General features: G+C 42.5%; 1 protein-coding gene across 11 annotated transcripts in view; it reads right to left on the bottom strand.

The window, feature by feature from the left end:
* Tsbp1 (testis expressed basic protein 1) overlaps nucleotides 1–14,341 on the bottom strand; it is a 43,736-nt gene extending 29,395 nt beyond the window's left edge. For 10 of the 11 annotated variants that reach the window (XM_070024048.1, XM_070024042.1, XM_070024044.1 and 7 more), the window contains exons 1-11: nucleotides 14,142–14,341; nucleotides 13,086–13,172; nucleotides 11,558–11,590; nucleotides 11,149–11,181; nucleotides 9,514–9,546; nucleotides 9,400–9,429; nucleotides 7,402–7,419; nucleotides 7,094–7,114; nucleotides 5,648–5,668; nucleotides 2,512–2,550; nucleotides 1,614–1,634 (exon numbers count right to left, since the gene is read on the bottom strand). In XM_070024048.1, the coding sequence (XP_069880149.1) occupies nucleotides 1,614–1,634; nucleotides 2,512–2,550; nucleotides 5,648–5,668; nucleotides 7,094–7,114; nucleotides 7,402–7,419; nucleotides 9,400–9,429; nucleotides 9,514–9,546; nucleotides 11,149–11,181; nucleotides 11,558–11,590; nucleotides 13,086–13,172; nucleotides 14,142–14,154 (349 nt within the window). In that variant the 5' untranslated portion in view covers nucleotides 14,155–14,341. The remainder of the gene's footprint in view (nucleotides 1–1,613; nucleotides 1,635–2,511; nucleotides 2,551–5,647; nucleotides 5,669–7,093; nucleotides 7,115–7,401; nucleotides 7,420–9,399; nucleotides 9,430–9,513; nucleotides 9,547–11,148; nucleotides 11,182–11,557; nucleotides 11,591–13,085; nucleotides 13,173–14,141) is intronic. The other variant, XM_070024045.1, reaches the window with a different exon arrangement.
* Nucleotides 14,342–19,998: the final 5,657 nt, after the last annotated feature.

Here is a 19,998-nt window from a genome sequence, read left to right as displayed (position 1 = left end):
ATGAAGTTTATAAATGCCTATTCCTCATCTTGGGGGCCCCAAGACTCTGACAATGTGAGTGTAGGGATGAAGCGGTCCTTCTCTGTGGGGTGAACTATTTGCAGCTATGAGGTTGCTCAGCCACAGCCTGCAAAAGCACCCATTGGCAGGGTTCGTTTGAACTTGCTTAGCTAGAACCCAGTCCATCCAGTGGAGTTACTGTGTTTGTGGTATTTGGCTTCTAATTCAATAGAGTAACTTGGCCTGTCTTATCTTAGTATAAGAGGGAATAGAAACTCTGCAGAGATTCATGACATTCACAGGGAACTTGAGTCAGTAAAGGCCTTAGGTCACGAGGCCCGCATGTGTGTCCAACAGTCTTCTCAGGGTATGATGCCTCATGAGTTCCAATCCTCAAACTTTTCTTTTCTCTCCTTTAGGGTTGGCTCTGTCTCAGGAGTTCAAGGTCTAATCATCCTCAGGAATGCTAAGAAACGAGTTAAATCCTGGTGACTTTTCTCTTTCTTGTCATTTCTTTAAGTCAACTACTCTGTGTAGGAACAGGAAAGCTGGTTAGATGTGGGCCAAGTACACTAACTGGCTACTTCCCAAGGACAGAGGATTGAAATCCTGCAGAGCAACAACATTCAGATTATAACGTGAGCACAAATGACATGAGGATTTTCATTTAAAAATGGGGTATGTTTAGGTCAGAGTAATTAGCAGGCTGAGATTCGGCATCTCCAACAAACCCAAAGACTGCAGGCCCTGGGACTACTCTGAGCAGTAAAGTGATAAAGGGTTGATAAAATCAAATACATCACATCTGTTATATGTCATTGCTTCCATTTACCTTTTCCCCCTCCTTTTCTAAATCAGCTACCTCTCATATACCCCTTCCTCTCTATTTGCTCCCAGTTCTTCTGCCAGAGATATTTGTTATAACATCACTTCAAATTCTCCCTGGAAACTTCTAGATGTTTGTTTTGGTCATAGCAGGGCAGATCACCATCAGTGACAGCTTGGGGACCTTCAGTCTTCACACTGGATCTTATTGCATTCTACAGACACACTCTTTGTGTGTGTGTGTGTGTATGCCAATCCTGGGGCTTGAACTCTGGTCCTAGGTGCTGTCCCCTGAGCTTTTGTGCTCAAAACTAGCACTCTATCACTTCAGCCACAGCTCCACCTCTGGCTTTTTGGTGGTTAATTGGAGATAAAAGTCTCATGGACTTTCCTGCCTAGGCTGGCTTCGAACCATGATCCTTAGATCTCAGCCTCCTGAGTAGCTAGGATTATAGATGTGAGCCACCAGCAGCCCAGCTCAGAAACACTCTAGGTAGGTCTTGAGTGGAATGGCTGCCACTTTTGATGGATCTGACTAGAACACCTCAGACAGGGGATTTTCTTATTTAATACTTGACCCCTCTGTTCCTGACCCTTTTCTTTGGCCATTTAATCTGAAAACGTTGTCAACATTGTAGATGATAATACTTTCTCACAGAGGATGAAAAGGGGGACAGAATGGACAGTTTGTGCAGAAGGAAAGAAAAGACAAGAGAAATATAACATGTCTCACTTAGTCTAACCATGTAGTAAATCAAATGGATGACTAACAAGAGAAAATAACTTACTGATGGTTCCCGGAGTGCCAGCTAAAATTCAAACATAAAAAAAAAAAATCAAGTTTGGAGAGAGTATGACATAAGTATGACATATTCAAAAGTTTCAGATCAAGCATGTACTACCTGTTAAATTTACAAAGAAAGGCAGTGAGAGGAAGGCTGTTTAAGAGCTGGATACGATTATATTCTATAATCATTTTTTTTCTTTTTTGGGGTGGTGATGGTAGTAGTGAGGCTTGAATTCAGGGTCTCACACTTTCACTTTGCTTTTTGCTCAAAACTGGCACTCTACCACCTGAGCCACACCTCCATTTTCTGTAATTATTTCTTCTTGATCTCAATTGTCACTGTTTTCCTTCTACCAAATCTTTCTACAAGCTTTGTTTTTTATTTTTTGTTTTTTTTGGGTCCAGTTGTGGGGCCTGAACTCTGGGCCTGGGCTCTGTCCCTCAGCTCTTCAGCTCAAGGCTAGCGCTCTACCACTTGAGCCACAGCGCCACTTCCGGCTTTTTTCTTTTTGCTTATGTGGTGCTGAGGAATCAAACCCAGGGCCTCAGGCATGCAAGGCAAGCGCTCTACCACTGAGCCAACTTCCTAGCCCCAAGCTTTATTTTTTAAATGCTAACCCATATCACCCAACCTCAGCATTTTTCTTACATATTCTAGAGAATTTGTTTGTTTAGTAACAGAGTTTTCACATTGCTAAACAAAAAGTCTTAGTATTAACCAGGCTCAAGTTCCTCATTGGTAAAAAAGAAAACAGTAGTAAAGGAACAAGTGTTTTTTTTTTTTTTTTTTTAATCTTTCCTTCCATGTTCTTCACCACCCTCTTCAAGTCTCCCTGTCCCCATAGTAGGTACTTTACAGAAAATAAAAAAGAATGAAGTTATAAATATGGGATACTTACTCAAAGATCCTTTAGCTGCTTTCAAATATCTTTCATCACCTAGGATAAATATTGACAAATAAAATCTTATGAATTGGCCTACAGAAGTCATTTCCCCCTTCCCAGAGGTGAGAGATGAATAGTCTTGAGGTTAAGGATCTGAGTGCCAGCTCTGCTATTCTCTAGCTCTATGACTCTGGCAACTCATCCCATCTTTTAACATTTCTTGCCCCTGCCCCATCTTTACAGTGGAACTCTCTTGGCTTACGCTGTGAAGATTATAGTGAAAAATCAGGAGTAGTAACAGATGAGAAAGCCAGAAAGTTCTATTGCAAACAGTAGGGTAGTGAGTGCTCACTCACTGACCCTCAGCTACACCCCATTTCTGACTTTTTGTTGGAGATAAGAAGATCTGGTGTGCAATTCTAGATAGCCTTGTTCTAGAGGCTGTATGCAGGTAATGGTCTCTGTATACGAAATTAAATTTAAGCCCAGTTTGAAGTTGGCTGGGCTCTGTCCCTTAGCTTTTTCATTAATGGATGGCGAGCGCTCTACCACTTCTACCTTTTTGCTGGTTAATTGGAGATAAGAGTCTTATGGACTTTCCTTTCCTGTCGTGGATGTGGCTGGCTTTACAGCCATCTTCAAGTCTCAGCCTCCTGAGTAGCTAGGATTCCAGGCCTGAGGCGCTGGAACCTGGCTAACAAATCAACTTACTTTGAAAGTCTTTGTTAGAGGTTCCAATTATACTGCTCTCAACGCATTGAGAAACAGTTCCTAGTAGATCAGACATGAGCCATCATTCCCTCCCTCCACCCCCCCCCCCCCAAAATCCCATAGCCAGAGGAACAGCATAGTTTCCTGAAGATCAATTTGGGATGTGAGAAAAATCAAACATAATCTGTAAGAAGTAAAAGGAAGGGTAAATTTTAGAGCTATGTTGGAGATGAATGCTGGGAAGATAGCTGGGTGGGAGTGGGGGGCCAAAGGCCTGAGCAGAGGAATTTGCCTAAGCACAGAATGGCCGGTCATTGCCTTGGGGAAGGAGAAAGGTGATAAAGGTAAGCATGACCAATGTTGGTTAAACTGACTAGTATTGGTTAAATGGGCTAATGAAGGCCAAGTAGATGATCATAAACTTCAAGTCTTGTCACCCTTGCAGAGTAAGAAACAAGACTAGGAGACATCTCCTTCCTAGTGGAAAAGTCCAGATTTTGAAACTAGAAGAAAAACTTCCACATGGTGCCTTGCTGAAACACTAAACACAGTAGCAACAAAACCATGTTAGTACAGAATTAAAGAGATAAATAATCCACACACTTTCCAAGAGTTTTTCTAGACTTTTGGTATGACTAAATTAGGTGAAACAAGGCAAAACTAAGGAAAAACTTGCCTTAATTATAAAATATTGAACCTGATAGTTTCCTGAAGGCAGCTTTTAAGAGTCATATCATATCATAACTTGGTCTTTTTCATAGGGTAAGGGATGGCATAGTATTGGACAAGCACAATCACTTTTCAGATTTAGATTAATTCACAATTTAAGATTTTATATGGCATTTTAAATGGAAGTCATATTACTAGACATATGCACAGTTTTCATTTCTAAAGGTTACTTGGATTTAGTAAATTAAATGTATTTAATAATGTTTTGGTGATAGAAAAGCACTAGTATAACTAATAAGGCTTACTTCAGTTTTTACCTTTTTTATTAGCTCTATACCTTTTGAAAGTCAATGTTCTTAAACTTTTTCATGTGTACCTTTAAATATGCACTGAGTAAGCATGACTTCCTTTAATTATAATCTATGCAAGATCTCCCTCCCATCCCTTATCCTTTTTACATTCCACACTCATTTTCTCTCCTCATTCTAAGTTAAAATAAAACTATTCTTTTTTTTTTTTTGTCGATTGTGGGGCTTGAACTGGGTCTGCGCGCTGTCCCTTAGCTCTCCAGCTCAAGGCTAGTACTCTACCACTTTAAGCCATATCACCACTTCTGTTTTTCTGGTGGTTTATTGGATATAAGAGTCTCACAGACTTTCCTGCCTGGACTGGCTTTGAACCATGATCCTGAGATCTCAGCCTTCTGAGTAGCTAGGATAACAGGCGTGAGCCACTGGTGCCTGGCATAAAATTATTCTTGTATTGCTAAAACCATCACTGCTAGATAAAACAAAATTCCACTCCCTATGCTTTTTGTTAAGCAGTGGGCATCTCATTTTCTAAAGCTCTCATTAATTTCAGATAAAATAATAGTGGATAAGGGAAAGAAGAAGAGGGAAAAGAGCTTGGAGAATTAGGAATAAGTTTCCCAGCTCAATGGCACACTCAAGAGAATCAGAATTTGGAAAGAAAGGAATTACCACTTTGTTCTTTTAAAAAAATAAATAAAAACAAAATGTTATGTGGTTTTCTAGCTCAAAAGTGACTTTTTATTCTGTCCTCTTCTGGGGATGTGTGTGTGAAGGTCAGAAAATGGAGCCCCTGGGAACACCAAACCCCTGCGAATGTTAGGCCTAGTTCAGGGAGGTGGGGATTACACATGTATTCATTATTGCCTGGGCACATCTTTACGGAACATTACTGTCAGCCATACAAAACTTAAACTCTCTGAAGACAAATGGCACCATTATTTGTCACTCTCTATGGTCTTTATTCTCATCCTATTTTCCATATTAGCTCCCAGCTCCCTTCTTTGTTTATTCATTTCTGGCACTACTGTTTTGGGAATGGCACACAATAATAGTAAGCCCCCAAGGAACTTTCATTTACTTTCCAGAAGTCTGACTGATTCTTTTTTTTTTTTTTTGACAGTTGTAGGGCCTGAACTCTTGGCCTGAGCGCTGTCCCTCAGCTCTTCAGCTCAAGGCTAGCGCTCTACCATTTGAGTCAGCGCCACTTCCACCTTTTTCTGATTATTTGGTGCCGAGGAATCGAACCCAGTGTTTCATGCATGCAAGGCAAGCACTCTACCACTGAGCCACCTTCCCAGCCCCTGGTTGATTCTTGAGGTATCTGGTTATAGAAAGCAAAGAAATCGGGGAGAAATAGGAAACTGGCTTCTGCTGTGCTTTGGTGGAATCAATTTGGGTGTTTAGGTAAATGTTCTCTTGGCGAAATGTTGGCAGAATTGAGGAAAGGGAAAGGAACTTACCAATAGTTGATCGAGACGTTCCTGAAAGAAAACAAAAGCAAGAATGAGTTGTTCTGTGTCTTTGGGGGTGGGGGAGCGTAGATCCCACAGACATTATATCACAATGGCTGTGGGAAAGAGGCAGGGACCAATCCCATCCCCTTTTCCATTGCCACGCAATGTGATCTGCAGCTCCTTATCTACTTACAGATTGACTTTCAGGTACAAACTTCAGACTTTAGGTGTATTTCACATGTCATTCACTTGAGGTAGAATAGGACCGAAAGAGCTGTGCCATGGGCCTTTTAGTTTGTACAGTGAATCTTAGCCAAAAAGTTTGAGGTGAGGTCTTTAACTTTTAGAAGAGAGGGCATGATTACAAGTTTCTAAGTCCTTATATATTTTGTCTCTATATCTTGTCTTATTTTTATTCAGCTGGCTCTTGGCTGTTTTCTTAACTTTCTCCTTCTCTCTCAAATTTCTTTCTGGGTTTTCCCTTTGTTTGAAAGATCCTGTGTTAGACCAAATTATTACTAAATAACTGCTCCAAAGGGGATTTTCTACTTTCTGTAAATCACTTATGGCGATGCTGAGTAGTGAGAGAGCAAGATGAGGAGCTTCTTGATTAGGAGAAGATAAAGAGGGCCTGCTGCCAAGATTGATAGCTCAGCCTCTCTATTTACTTGCAAAAGTTTGGCCCATAACATTTTCCTAAGTCTTAAAGGGTAGAGATGAGCTGGAGAGCAAGAAAGGAAAGGTTTCTGTGTATATAGAGAGGAAATGCTTAACCTTCCTTCAAATTTATTTTCCATTAGCATACATTAGCATATGTATATATATAAGTGTACTTTGAACAAGTGTTTGTTGAGTTTTGTTATGCTATATCTTTATATTATCTACTATATAGATAAAACATTACATATCCATACATACACACTTATATAAAAGGTGCTTTGATCCTCTTAACCATCCCCTTTTCCCTCCCCACTCCTGTACATTCCTCTATATGGTTTCTTCTGTTTATAGTCATGTTCCGCTACCACCATCACCACTACCAATACCACTACTACCACCACCACCACCACTACCACCACCACCACCACTACCTCCTCTGCCTCATTAATCATTATGATTTTAGTCTAGGTTCCATATATGAGCAAAATCATTCTATATTTGGCTTTTTGAGCTTGGCTTATCTCAATAAACATGATGACCTAAGGTCATAATTTCAGCTTTCTTTATGGCTGAATAATATTCTACTGTGTATGTATACCACGTTTTCTTTATCAATTCATCAGTAGGTGACTACTTACTATGGCAAAATATTATCAGTGGTCGCATCAAGTATAGGTTATTTTTACACTTTATTTTTAAACCTTCTCTAAAAGAAGGGGAAAAGACAAATATAGAAATAACAGAGGTTGCAAATCAGAAGATAGAATTGAAAGAAATCCACAAAAGACTTACCTACGGAGCTGGCTGTTGGTGCTAAAACACACAGGAAAACATGAGGTGATTCATCAGAATTTGTATCCTCAACCTTTGCATATCAACTTCATTGTGACACCCTCTCAAGATTGAGACCCAGGCCCAGGGAGGCATTTCACACACACACACACACACACACACACACACACACACACACACACACACACACAAATCCATATGCTCTGATAGGGGTTTCCCCCTCCCCTCCTTGAAAAGACAATCTAAGGGAGTATTAATTTTTTTTTTGTGAGAGTCAAATTTTTGTCAAGAAGCAAGACAATACTTACTGTAATCTCTGGACATCACTGAAACACACACAAAACAAAGAAAAAAATCAGCTTATATTTTTTGATTCCTAAAATATGTCATCATATTTATGATTATATTATAGAGGATCATTTAATCAACATCTTCAAATATCCAGTGGCAAGAAACAAGGGGAAAATCTCATGGCTTAGGGCTGGGAAGGTGGCTCAGTGGTAGAGCGCTTGCCTTGCATGCATGAGGCCCTGGGTTCGATTCCTCAGCACCACATAAGCAGAAAAAAAAAAGCTGGAAGTGGCACTGTGGCTCAAGTGGTAGAGTGCTAGCCTTGAGCTGAAGAGCTGAGGGACAGTGCCCAGGCCCAGAGTTCAGGCCCCTCGACCGGACTACTCCCCCCCCCCCGCCCCCCCCCCCCCCCCCAAAAAAAAAAGATTTCATGGCTTACTTTAGGGGTTAAATAAAATTTTTAAAAAAGTAGGCAAAGGCTAACAGAAAAAGAATATATTAGTTATAAGACAAATGAGATCAATTAAGATAAGGAATGGTAAGGTATTTACTTAGTCAATTGAGAATTCAAGTTCAATGACTGTTTATTTTGGTGCAAATCCTGGGGTCTTGACCAGAGGGCCTGGGCACTGTCCCTGAGCTCCTGTGCTCAAGGCTAGCACTCAAACACTTGAGCCACTCTAGCTTTTTTTCAAAGCCACTTCTGGCTTTTTGGTGGTTAACTGGAGATAGGAGTCTCACACATTTTCTTGCCCCAGCTGGCTTCAAACTGTGATCCTCAGATCTCAGCCTCCTGAGTAGCTAGAATTACAGGCGTGAGCTATTGGTGCCTGGTTTCATGACACTTTTTTTTTTTTTTAACAAATACATATGCATGTATCTATTCTTGAATATATTTTTCATGACCTAAAACTTCTTTTTTTTTTTTTTTTTTTTTTTTGGGTCCGGTAGTGGGGCCTGAACTCTGGGCCTGGGCGCTGTCCCTCAGCAATTCCGCTCAGGGCTAGCACTCTACCACTTGAGCCACAGTGCCACTTCCGGCTTTTTTTTTTCTGCTTATGTGGTGCTGAGGAATCGAACCCAGGGCCTCATGCATGCAAGGCAAGTGCTCTACCACTGAGCCACCTTCCCAGCCCTAAAACTTATTTCTTAGTGAAATAATGGAAACAGAATTGCTAAAACATCTGGAAACAAAGTCAATCTCACACACAAAAATAAGTCATGTTGGCAGGTACTGGCGGCTCATACCTGTAATCCTCACCTCAAAGCTCCTGTGTCAAAGGGTTTGTCCCCAGTGTACCAGGGTTCAGAGGTGGAGCCTTTTGGAAATGATTGGATTATGAGGGCCTTGACCTCATGAATATATGAATTCATTTAAGAATGTATTTGGGGGAAGGGACTTTGTTATGAACATGAACTCTCTCTGCTTTCCAACTGGCACAAGCTGAGTAGTTTGCTCCGACATGTGCCTAAAAACAACTAGACCAAGGGAAAATGAACTGAGACTTAGGAAACCAGAGACTCTAAGCACATCTTTCTTCATTTTAGTTGTTTTTCTCCAGTATTTTATCAGAGTGACTGGAAGCTGAATCACACAGCAGGTTTTACAGCCCCTTAGATTATTATGGCAGGAAGAAATGTGGATATTTTTTCCTATGTTTTTTTTTTGGATCCAGTCGTGGGGCCTGAACTCTGGGCCTGGGCGCTGTCCCTCAGCTCTTCAGCTCAAGGCTAGCGCTCTACCACTTGAGCCACAGCGCCACTTTCAGCTTTTTTCTTTTTGCTTATGTGGTGCTGAGGAATCGAACCCAGGGCCTCAGGCATGCAAGGCAAGCGCTCTACCACTGAGCCACCTTCCCAGCCCTCCTATGTTTTATCGTAATTTTAAAATATACTTTCTTTGGGCCTCATGTAAAATGATTATAGGATTGAAGAAAAAAGTCAAAATGCTTAATTTCTTATAAATATACTTATATGTGTTATTTATTTAATGTTCTAGTATCTAACTTATTTACCACTTTCTGTTGAATACGAATGTTGGAAATCTAAAAGAAGATGAAAACACAGTGAGATTACAGGTTGGAAGGTGTTATCTATTTTGCTTTCTAATCAGATGAGAATATATTTACCTCTTGATCTTTTAGATTTTTTATTGGAAATACCTATTTTAGGAAAGGAAATGAAAACATTAATCTTACCAACAGATCATTGAAAAATATGTCTACCATTACTCTACATCATTACAAATAATATATGTTATTTTCCCAGATATTCCCATTTTCTTTGGGTTCCACATCAGAAAACAAAGAGAAGATGCCATAACTCTTTTCTTTTCTTTTTTTTTTTGGGGGGGGGGGGTCCAGTCGTGGGGCCTGAACTCTGGGCCTGGGCGCTGTCCCTCAGCTCTTCAGTTCAAGGATAGCACTCTACCACTTGAGCCACAGCGCCACTTCCGGCTTTTTTCTTTTTTCTTATGTGGTGCTGAGGAATTGAACCCAGGGCCTCATTTTGCAAGGCAAGCGCTCTACCACTGAGCCACCTTCCAGCCCACCATAACTCTTTTCTTTTCACCTTTATTGTTTATGACAGATGAATTATAGAGAGGTAAGGAGGAGAGGGATGAAACAAATATAAAACATAAGCAACAAGCAGAATGACCAAAATAGCTAAATTTCTCTCTTTTCCCTTCCTCCTCAGGGATGAAAGAGAGACAGAGAGAGAAGATAGAGAAAGAGAAAGAGAAAGAGAGAATGAATATAATTGTTTTTATATGTAAACCTCGTAACTCTTTTGGTAGGCAGGCCAACTAGAGACATTAGTGGCTTAATACAGGAATAAGGCAAAGCACTGGTGGCTCATGTTTGTAATCCTAGCTACTCAGGAGGCTGAGATCTGAGGATCATGGTTTGAAGCCAGCCTAGACAGGAAAGTCCATGAGATTCTTATCTCCTACTCAGAATAGGCCTGAAGTGGCTCTGTGGCTCTCAAGTTGGTAGAGCACTAGCCCTGAGCCAAAGAAGCTCAGGGAAAACCCCCAGGCCCTGAGTTCAGGCCCCAGGACTGTCCCTCCCCCCAGATGTGAACATTTTATCCGCAATTTTACACGTCTTTACACATCATTTCAAGAAGGTTTATTACCCCTTAGACAATCTGAAGTAATCGTGGGGCTTGAACTCATGGCCTGGGCACTGTCCTTGAGCTCTTTTTTTTTTTTTTGTCAGCCATGGGGCTTGAAGTCTGGGCCTGGGTGCTGACCCTCAGCTCTTCAGCTCAAGGCTAGAGCTCTACCACTTGAGCCACAGCGCCACTTCCAGCTTTTTCCATTTATGTGGTGCTGAGGAATCGAACCCAGGGCCTCACGTAAGTGAGGCAAGCACACTACCACTGAGCCACCTTCCCAGCCCATCCTTGAGCTCTTTGCTCAAGGCTTGTGCTCTACCAACTTTGAGCCAAAGCACCACTTCCGGTTTTCTGGTGGATCATTGGAGAAAAGAGTCTTACAGATTTTTCCTGCTGGGGCTGGCTTTGAACCACAATCTTTAGATCTCAGCTTCTTGAGTAGCTAAGATTACAGGTATGGGCTACCAGCATCCAACAATGAATTGTTTTAGTGGTGTTAGGGAGAGCAAAGTGCATAGATCTTTTGTACTTACATATACACACGCATAGAGGGTGGGACATCGTAGCAACAAAACGAAGTTATGCTAACTAATCATGTTCCTAAAGAACAATTCTTACACTTTAGTAGTTTTTAATCTAGTTACCTCTATCATCCTCATAGTCCAGAAGTCCAGTACCTTAAGAGCAAAAGCAGACAGAGATAGAGATCTATGATTTTCCTTTGTGATTATCAGTGGAGTTTTTCATTTAAAGACCTAAGAGTTAATGTAACATGAACTAACTCATCAGATTTGGACTTTTCATGGGATCATCTGGTCTCATTCCTGAGGAGTTTGCTATCTCCAAAGCTCAAGATCATGCTTACTTATTTATTCTGTGCAATAAACATTGGCTTTCAAAGTACTAAGAAATCTTTGGTAGCATTCTCTTGGTAATTTAGAAATTTATTTTTAATAGGTGCTGGACATGAAATGATGAACTGAACAAATTTTGTTCCTGCCACATTGGCACATGCTAACTAGATTTCTTTTTCTCATGGGTGGAGGTACTTACTTTGTTCTGAACTGTATCTGGAGATATACATTTCTGTGAAAAAGAATTAGGCAAAAATATTTCTATTAATTACTTGAGATAGATATATTCCCTCTGACCCAGTTTTCCTTATTCTATATTATACTTCTTTGCTCCCAAGGTGATCTTTTGGATTTAATGCATTACTGACTCACACTTTCTCCCACACCTTTTTTAAGCTAGCCAAATTGTATCATATTTTCACACTACCTTTTCCCCACTGAGGGTTGAGGCTGAAGATAAGAAATAAGGAGGGAACAGGTGACTGGAGGGGAAGAGATAATGAGAGGAGCCTTATGCTACAGAAATAAGTGTTCACATTCAGTAACTCCATCTCTGTTTCACTGACAAATACTGCTCTGCATTTGTCTCATTTTATCATCTTTCCTCATTAAGTTACTAAGTCTCCAATTCTTTTCATGTAATATTAGATATTGATGTCTATTAGCTACTGTCTTATCATTCCATTTTTTTCTTGTACCAGCCTTAGAACTTGAACTCAGGGCCTGAGTGCTGTCCATAAGTGTTAATGCTCAAGGCTAGTGCTCTATCATTTGAGTCTACCATTGAGTAGTAGTAGTGCTCTACCATTGAGTGGAGTTCTACTTCTGGCTTCTCATGGACTTTCCTGCCTGGGCTGGCTTCAAACCGCCATCCTCAGATCTCAGCCTCCTGCATAGCCAGGATTACAGGTATGAGTCACTGGTGTTCAGCTCTCTCTCTCTTTTTATACTCAGGTAATTTCCCTTAGCTTAGATAATTTAGAGTATTTTTTGGAGGGTGGTACAAGGTGTTGAACCCAGGGCTTTGGATATGCTAGGCTGGCACTCTACAGATGATCCACACCTCCAACAGTCTTTTACTGGTTGTTTTTGGATAGTTTCTTGCTCTATGTCAGTGATGTGCCTGAACTGCCTACTTTGAGCTTCCTGTTGTTTGCTGGGGTCACAGGCATGTGCTACGGTGTCCAGCTTTGCACTTGTGGAGACAAGGTCTCATATACAAGATTGCCTGTTACCATGATTCTCCCAATCTTAGCTCCCAAGTAGCCTGGGATGACAGGTGTATGCCAGAACACCAGCTATGGGTTGAGAAGAGGACCCCCATAAATTCTTCTGTCAGAACTGACCTCAACTCAAAATCTCATTCCCACTTAGCCTCCCGAGTAAGGATTATAGGTGTAAGGTGTTTTAAAGTATCATCATCATCATCATCATCATCATCATCATCATCATCATCATCATCATCATCATCCTTATCATTAGTATCTCTTGCTAACTGCTCTGTGATTTTAAAAGTATCGACAGCATTGATAACATAAGCTTTAGGACTTTAACATTGCAAAGAGTATCACTAAGTTCAAGATTCTTGGACTTGTGTTGAAACAGACCCTCAAACACTGGCAACATTTCCAGCTATGTGGTAAGGAGAGCGAGGCGCAGACTAGATCCTGGCCCCCCTCCTCTGGGAGTATGATGGGGAACCTGCAGTTTGATTCATTGTCACTCACCATTTTGTTTGCGCCGTGTCCACCTTGTCACCAAAATAGCCAAAATTGCAAGTCCCAGTAGAGTCAGGATGATAGCCAAAGTTATTTCTGAAACAAAAGAAAACTCATCTGTACTGCTTATGGACTTGGGCCAGGGCATTATCAGGGAAAATTTCTGGTCGACAGATAGACTGCTTCTTCTTCCCACCCACACCAGGCTTTGTCTTTTTCCCCTCCCTCCTTTCTCCTTCCCTCTCTCCCTCCCTTCTTCCTTCCTTCCTTTCCTTCCTTCTTTCTTCCTTCCTTCCTTTCTTTCTTTCTTTCTTTCTTTCTTTCTTTCTTTCTTTCTTTCTTTCTTTCTTTCTTTTCTTTCTTTCTTTTTTTTTTTTTTTTTTTTTGTTGGCCGTGGGCTTGAACTCTGGGCCTGGGCGCTGTCCCTCAGCTCTTCAGCCCAAGGCGAGCGCTCTACCACTTGAGCTACAGCGCCACTTCCGGTTTTCTGGTGGTTTATTGGAGATAGGAGTCTCACGGTCTCTCCTGCCCGGGCTGGCTTTGAACCGCGATCCTCAGATCTCAGCCTCCTGAATAGCTAGGATTACAGGCGTGAGCCACCAGCGCCCGGCCTTTCTTTCTTTTTCTACCTAAGTGTTGTCTCCGAGTGTTTTTGCTCAAAGCTAGCACTCTACCACTTGAACCACAGCTCTACTTCTAGCATTTCAGTGATTAATTTGAAATAGGAGTCTCACCGACTTTACCACATAGCCTGGCTTTGAACCATAACCCTCAGATCTCAGCCTCCTGACCAGTAGCTACGTTTACAGATCTGGACCACCTGTACCCAGCTGGAAGTTGATTGTTTTTGACCAGTTCAAACCAAAGTAGAAACTCTGTTTCACTATAGAACTTAGTTAACCGTGAGCTATTTCCCCCCAGATTCCCTGAGGAAAGAGAGAGAACAAAACAATGGATCCTGAGTTTGAAAGGAAAGCAGGCCAAGAGGTAAAGCAATGGTGTCAGTGTCTCCAGCAGCAGGATCTTGAGACAGATCAAGAAAGCCTCCTCGGCGAGGGTCCATACCCAAGATGGCCATTTTTCAGGTATTGTCTTCAGGGGATCCCACGTCATTTGGATTCCTTTGTCAGGAGGAGACAAAGATAAAATGGCAAGTCAAGCTCACTGTTCCTGAGCAGTAAGAGCTTGAGTGTCAGGGAGGCCCTCGTAGGCGAAGATGCAGAGGGCCCCTGAGGAATTGTGTAGCTCAGGTTGGTGAGACCTGAGCGGCCTATGGGAGGTGTGGTCTAGGAAGGTTCCGGAGTGGGTGTGGCAACAATGCCTTAGAACTTCCAGAGGTTCTAAGGGGACCGGAAGAAGACTGAGCAGCTGGGCAGATTTAAGAATACTTGGGTGGATCTTGAAATTGATGTAGGATATTGGGTGGAAACTTTATTAGGATTTAGAATGATTTCTAACTTTCTGGAGATATTTGAAGCCTGAGAACACTTTAGAAGTGTTTAGGAATCAAAAGTAAAAACATTTTTTCCCCATTCTTTTTTGTTTTTGTCAGTCATGGGACTTGAACTCTGGGCCTGGGCATTGTCCCAGAGCTCTTCAGCTCAAGGCTAGTGCTCTGCCATTTGAGCCACAGCACCACTTCTGATTTTCTGGTGAAGTGGAGATAAGAGTCTCATGGACTTTCCTGTCTGGGCTGGCTTTGAACTGCAATTCTCAGCCTCCTGAATAGCTAGGATTACAGGTGTGTGCCACCAGCACCCAGCTAAAAGTGAAAACATTTTTATATTTAAAAATAAAACTAGGATTATGCTTGTAATCTTAGTTAAGATGTGAGGATTGTGGTTCAAAGCCAGCCTAGGTAGGGAAGTTTGTGAGACTCTTCTCTCCAATTAACCACCCAAACCCCTCCCCAACAACAACAAAAAATCCCAAAGTAGAGCTATGGCTCAAGTAGTAGAGTGCCAGCCCTGAGGGGTGGAAAATGCTACTAGCAGTTCTCAGTGTGAGGATTTCCTCTTTCCCACTTAGGTTTAGGTAAAGCTCTTCTGTGAAGTGAAGAAGAGAGGTTTGCATAGGAGACAAACGTAAGGATGGATGAAGGCTTCACCCCAACTCTCCATCAGTGTAGCAGGGCCTGCTCCCCACTTAGGCCCTGGACCCAAATGGCAGCCTTGTCCACAGACTTCCCTTCTCCCACAGACCCTGAAAACCCTGAGTGTTCCTGGAACACTCAAATGCTGCCTGAATGCTGGCATTAAGAGTGTGGTGTTCAGCCGGGCTCAGGGACAGCATGCAGGCCCAGAGTTCAAGCCCCATGACAGACTAAAACACAAAAATGGGCAGAAAGAGGCAGGAGAGAGGCAAGATATGGGGTTGGAGGGTGAAGAATGTGGTGTTCACCTTGACAATAAAATAAAATTTAAAAAAAGAATGTGGTGTTATGGATAAACAGCCACTCTCACAGGGGGGCGGGAGGATTGTGATGGTCTGGGAACATAAAGTGTCCTTGACATGCAGCAGAGGTCAGAGCTGGGAATATGAGGAAGACCTGCCCCAGCCCTGGCCCATTTCTTGTCCCGGAACAGAAGTGACACTGAGCAGAGACACATGGTATGGGGGAGGGGGTGGAGATTATCTGGAGGTTTTCAGACCAACTCGTCATGACACAGCCTAGTGCTTTGCATAAAAACTAGACTCTTCAGTAAGGTCAGTGCTGAGATTCTGCCAGGAATCAGTATCCATCTTCCTAGTTTTGTTTCATGACCAATTAATTGCTTAAAATAGCTCTATTTAAACTTGTGTGTGTCTTTCCTTACAAACTATTTATAAATAGTGGCCAACCAAGTTTGTTTCCTTTTTTCTTGAACTCGGGGTCTGAGTGCTGTCCCTGAGCTATCCTTGCTCAAGGTTAGTGCTCTACCACTTGAGCCTCCCCTCCCAATTCCAGCTTTTTTAGTGCCTAATTGGAGATAAGAGTATCACACACTTTCTTACTCAGGCTGTCTTTGAACTGAGATCCTCAGATCTCAGTCTGCTGAGTAGAATAGCTAAGATCACAGGTGTAAGCCACCAGCTCCCTGCAGCCAACCAGTTTTGAAATAAGAACTGTGGACTAAATTATGCTATGAACACACACACACACACACACACACACACACACACACACACACACACACACACACACACACACACACACACACACACACACACACACACACACACACACACACACACACACACACACACACACACACACACACACACACACACACACACCCTATGGCTTGTACTCAGGTTCTGGGTGCTGTCCCTGAATATTTTTTGATCAAGGCTACAGCTCTAATGCTTGAGCCATAGCTCTACTTTCTGCTCTTTGATAGTTCATTGTAGAGATGAGTCTTCACATGGGCCTGGGAAGGTGGCTCAATGGTAGAGTGCTTGCCTTGCATGCATGAGGCCCTGGGTTCAATTCCTCAGCACCACATAAGCAGAAAAAAAGCTGGAAGTGGCACTGTGGCTCAAGTGGTAGAGCGCTAGTGGTGAGCTGAAGAGCTGAGGGACAGCACCCAGGCTCAGAGTTCAGGCCCATGATTGACCAAAAAAAAAGTATTTACAGACTTTCCTGTCCAGCCTGTCTTTGAACTGTAATCTTTAGATCTCAGCCTCCTGAGTGGTTAGGATTATAGGTGTGAACCACTGGCACCTGGCTGAATTTTTTGTATGAAAATTGTATGTGGAAGAGAAAAAGAAGACACAAACTCTTTACTATTCTGATTAGACTTCACATTTGGGAGATCTGGACAAATGCTTATGGCACAGAGTGGGCAGGAGGAACAGATTCCAGAGAAGGCAAGAATAGGAGTTGTAGGCCTATGTGGCCTCCAGAGGGCACCAAAGACACGCTCACAGTCTTGACCTTCAAAGACAATCTCTTGACAAAATTGATTTCCTCCAAATTCTAGGATCTCTCTCTCCTCCCTGTCTCCTGCCTCTCTCTATCCCTCTCCCTTTCTGCTTCCCTCCTTGTTTCTGTCTCAGGCACCAGATGACAAAAGGAACTTCGAATGCCTGGGATTTAAATTCTAAATTTTGCTATAAATGTATCCAAGCTTTACTTTGGACAAACCGATTCATTTCTGGGGTCCATTTCTTTTGTTTTAACATCGGACAGCACATTATGTTCACTGCTCCCATTATTCTTAGGTACTCTTAGGTATTACATGTCACTATTGAGAGTGAAGCAACTTGGAAAGACGAGAGAGTGAAACAAGAAAGGAGATGAAATATGAGAATAAGGGAATTTTCTTATTTAGCAAACAATATCAAACCAAGAGATGTTAGCGTCTTTGCTATGAACATGTGGAAATTCACACAGAGATTACCTGCTTCTACTCTTAGAGACTTGGTAGAAAGTGATTTTAAAAGTTGTCAAGTCAACGCACCAGAAAGATGATTTATTTTAGAGATTTCCTGGCAATGGGAATTACACATGTATAAGTCCCGCAGGGAAGAGAAAGAAAAATCAGCCCTCTTCATATCCTAGTGTAGTTGTTCCTCAGTGCTCTTGGTCTGTCTTCTGCCTGCAGCAGGAGAGAGTGACAAGTAGACAAGAGAGTGACAGTACTCTGGGTGAGGCCACTGTCTCACCTCCCAGATCAGGCCTCTTCTCCAGGATCAGTCCCTTGAGAATGGATCCCATTCCATTCCTCTCCTATTGCCCTATGCACCAGAACCTCCACAGACAAAACAGCCTGGCAGTGAAGTTGTTTAAAAGAAACCCCAGGCTAGACATTGGTGGCTCACATCTGTAATTGTAGCTACTCTGGAGACTGAGATCTGATGATTGTGGTGATTGTGGCTTGAAGCCACAATCTATCTTTCCTTCCTTCCTTCTTTCTTTCCTTCTTTCTTTCTTTCTTTCTTTCTTTCTTTCTTTCTTTCTTTCTTTCTTTCTTTCTTTCTTTCTTTCTTTCTTTTTCTCTCTTTCTCTCTTTCTTCCTTTCTTTCTTTCTCTCTTTCTTTCTTTTTTGTCAGTCATGGGGCTTAAACTCTGGGCCTGGACACTGTCCCTCAGCTCTTCAGCTCAAGGCGAGTGCTCTACCACTTGAGCCACAGTGCCCACTTCTAGCTTTTTCTGCTTATGTGATGCTGGGGAATCGAACCCAGGGCCTCATGCATGCAAGGCAAGCGCTGTACCACTGAACTACCTTCCCAGCCCTCCATTAGATTCTTATTTTCAATTAACCACCAGAAATTGGGGCTGGGAAGGTGGCTCAGTGGTAGAGTGCTTGCCTCACGTCTTCATGTCACCAAGATGATGACGCCATTCAGGTGCCCTTGGAAGTCCCCTACCACACACCAGAATCTAGAGTTTGAGAGAACAGGAAACCATGAGTGCTGGCCAAATAGGAACAACTTCTTGCCAATTTCAGACAAGGAGAACTGAAAGTCTTTTTGAAAGTGTCTCAGTTTTAGTCATCTCCTTAGCAGAGCCAATCCCCGGTGGAGGTCTAAGGCATGTCATAGGTTACTGAGCAGCACTTTGGATTGAAGGCTCAGTTGCTGAAGCAACTGTGTGTTTGTTAAGCAGCTTTTAAGGACAAGGCATGATGATACGCAGAAAAATAATACTAGCGCTTTTGCCTCTGAAGATGAGATGAGGCTACATCATAGATCTTCTTCTAGCCTATACCCTGCCTCCAAGAAATACATTCTTGATAGGAATGTATATATAGGACAGAGCTGTGTTGTGGTCTGCTCTTAGTGATCTCAGAATTAATAACACAGAGCATGTGAGGATGTTGCAAGCCCTTGGATGTGATGAGAAAATCAGTAATGTTTAGGATGTTTGCCCTCCTGATCTGGGAGGGGAGTTGCATAGCAGAATAATGGTGCAGCAGTGTGGAAATCTACCCTAAGCAGATGGGTTACAACTGATGCTGAATGATAGACACGCTATCCCTAGACTTGCAGCACTGACAGCTCACATTTTTTTTTTTTTTTTTTGCCAGTCCTGGGGCTTGAACTCAGGGCCTGGGCACTGTTCCTGAGCTCCTTTTGCTCAAGGCTAGCACTCTATCACTTGAGCCACAGGGCCACATCTGGCCTTTTCTGTGTATGTGGTACAAGGGAATGGAACCCAGGGCTTCACGCATACTAAGCAAGCACTCTGTCACTAAGCTACATTCCCAGCCACGGGTCACTTTTTGTCGGAAGCATTGAGATTACCGTCCTCTCCACGTGTAGTTTGAATTTTTCTTTTCTCTCACACTTTGTGTTCCAACACAGAAGCTTCAGAAACTCTCATCTTTTAGTATTCCCCATGGAGAGAAGATCAAAATATCTTCTTTGGTTCAGAACTCTAGTAGCTGTGTGGCAGAAGAGCTTTCATAATCTCTTTACATGAGAGAAGGTGTAAAGTTCACCTGTGGACTCCTTACCTTTAGTGTGCCCGGTCTATGGTACTGACCTAAGTGGCCAAATGAGGCACTCCCTCCAGTCAGACTCTTATAAAAGAGTGTCCCCAGTGTGTGGCACACAGAGAAGGTGTCTCCATTACAGTTGGTTGTTTATAAGCTCAGCTCTGTGTTCTAAGGCAAAGTTTTCCATCTCTACCCAGCATTATGCACTGTCCCTGAGCTTCTTTTCTCCTCAAGGCTAGCACTCTACCACTTGAGCCAGCACCACTTCCAGCCTTTTGTGTTTATGTGGTACTGAGGAATTGAACCCAGGGCTTCATGCATGCTAGGCAAGGACTCTACCACTAAGCCACATTCCCAGCTCACCCAGGAGATTCTTGTTTATTTATTTATTTTTGGGTCCAGTTGTGCAGCCTGAACTCTGGGCCTGGGCGCTGTCCCTCAGCTCTTCAGCTCAAGGCTAGCGCTCTACCACTTGAGCCACAGCACCACTTCCGGCTTTT

The sequence above is a fragment of the Dipodomys merriami genome, unplaced genomic scaffold (assembly GCF_024711535.1).
Source record: "Dipodomys merriami isolate MVZ:Mamm:240054 unplaced genomic scaffold, mDipMer1.0.p SCAF_16, whole genome shotgun sequence".
In the NCBI taxonomy this organism is placed as follows: domain Eukaryota; kingdom Metazoa; phylum Chordata; class Mammalia; order Rodentia; family Heteromyidae; genus Dipodomys; species Dipodomys merriami.
This window is presented reverse-complemented; position numbering and strand designations above follow the sequence as displayed.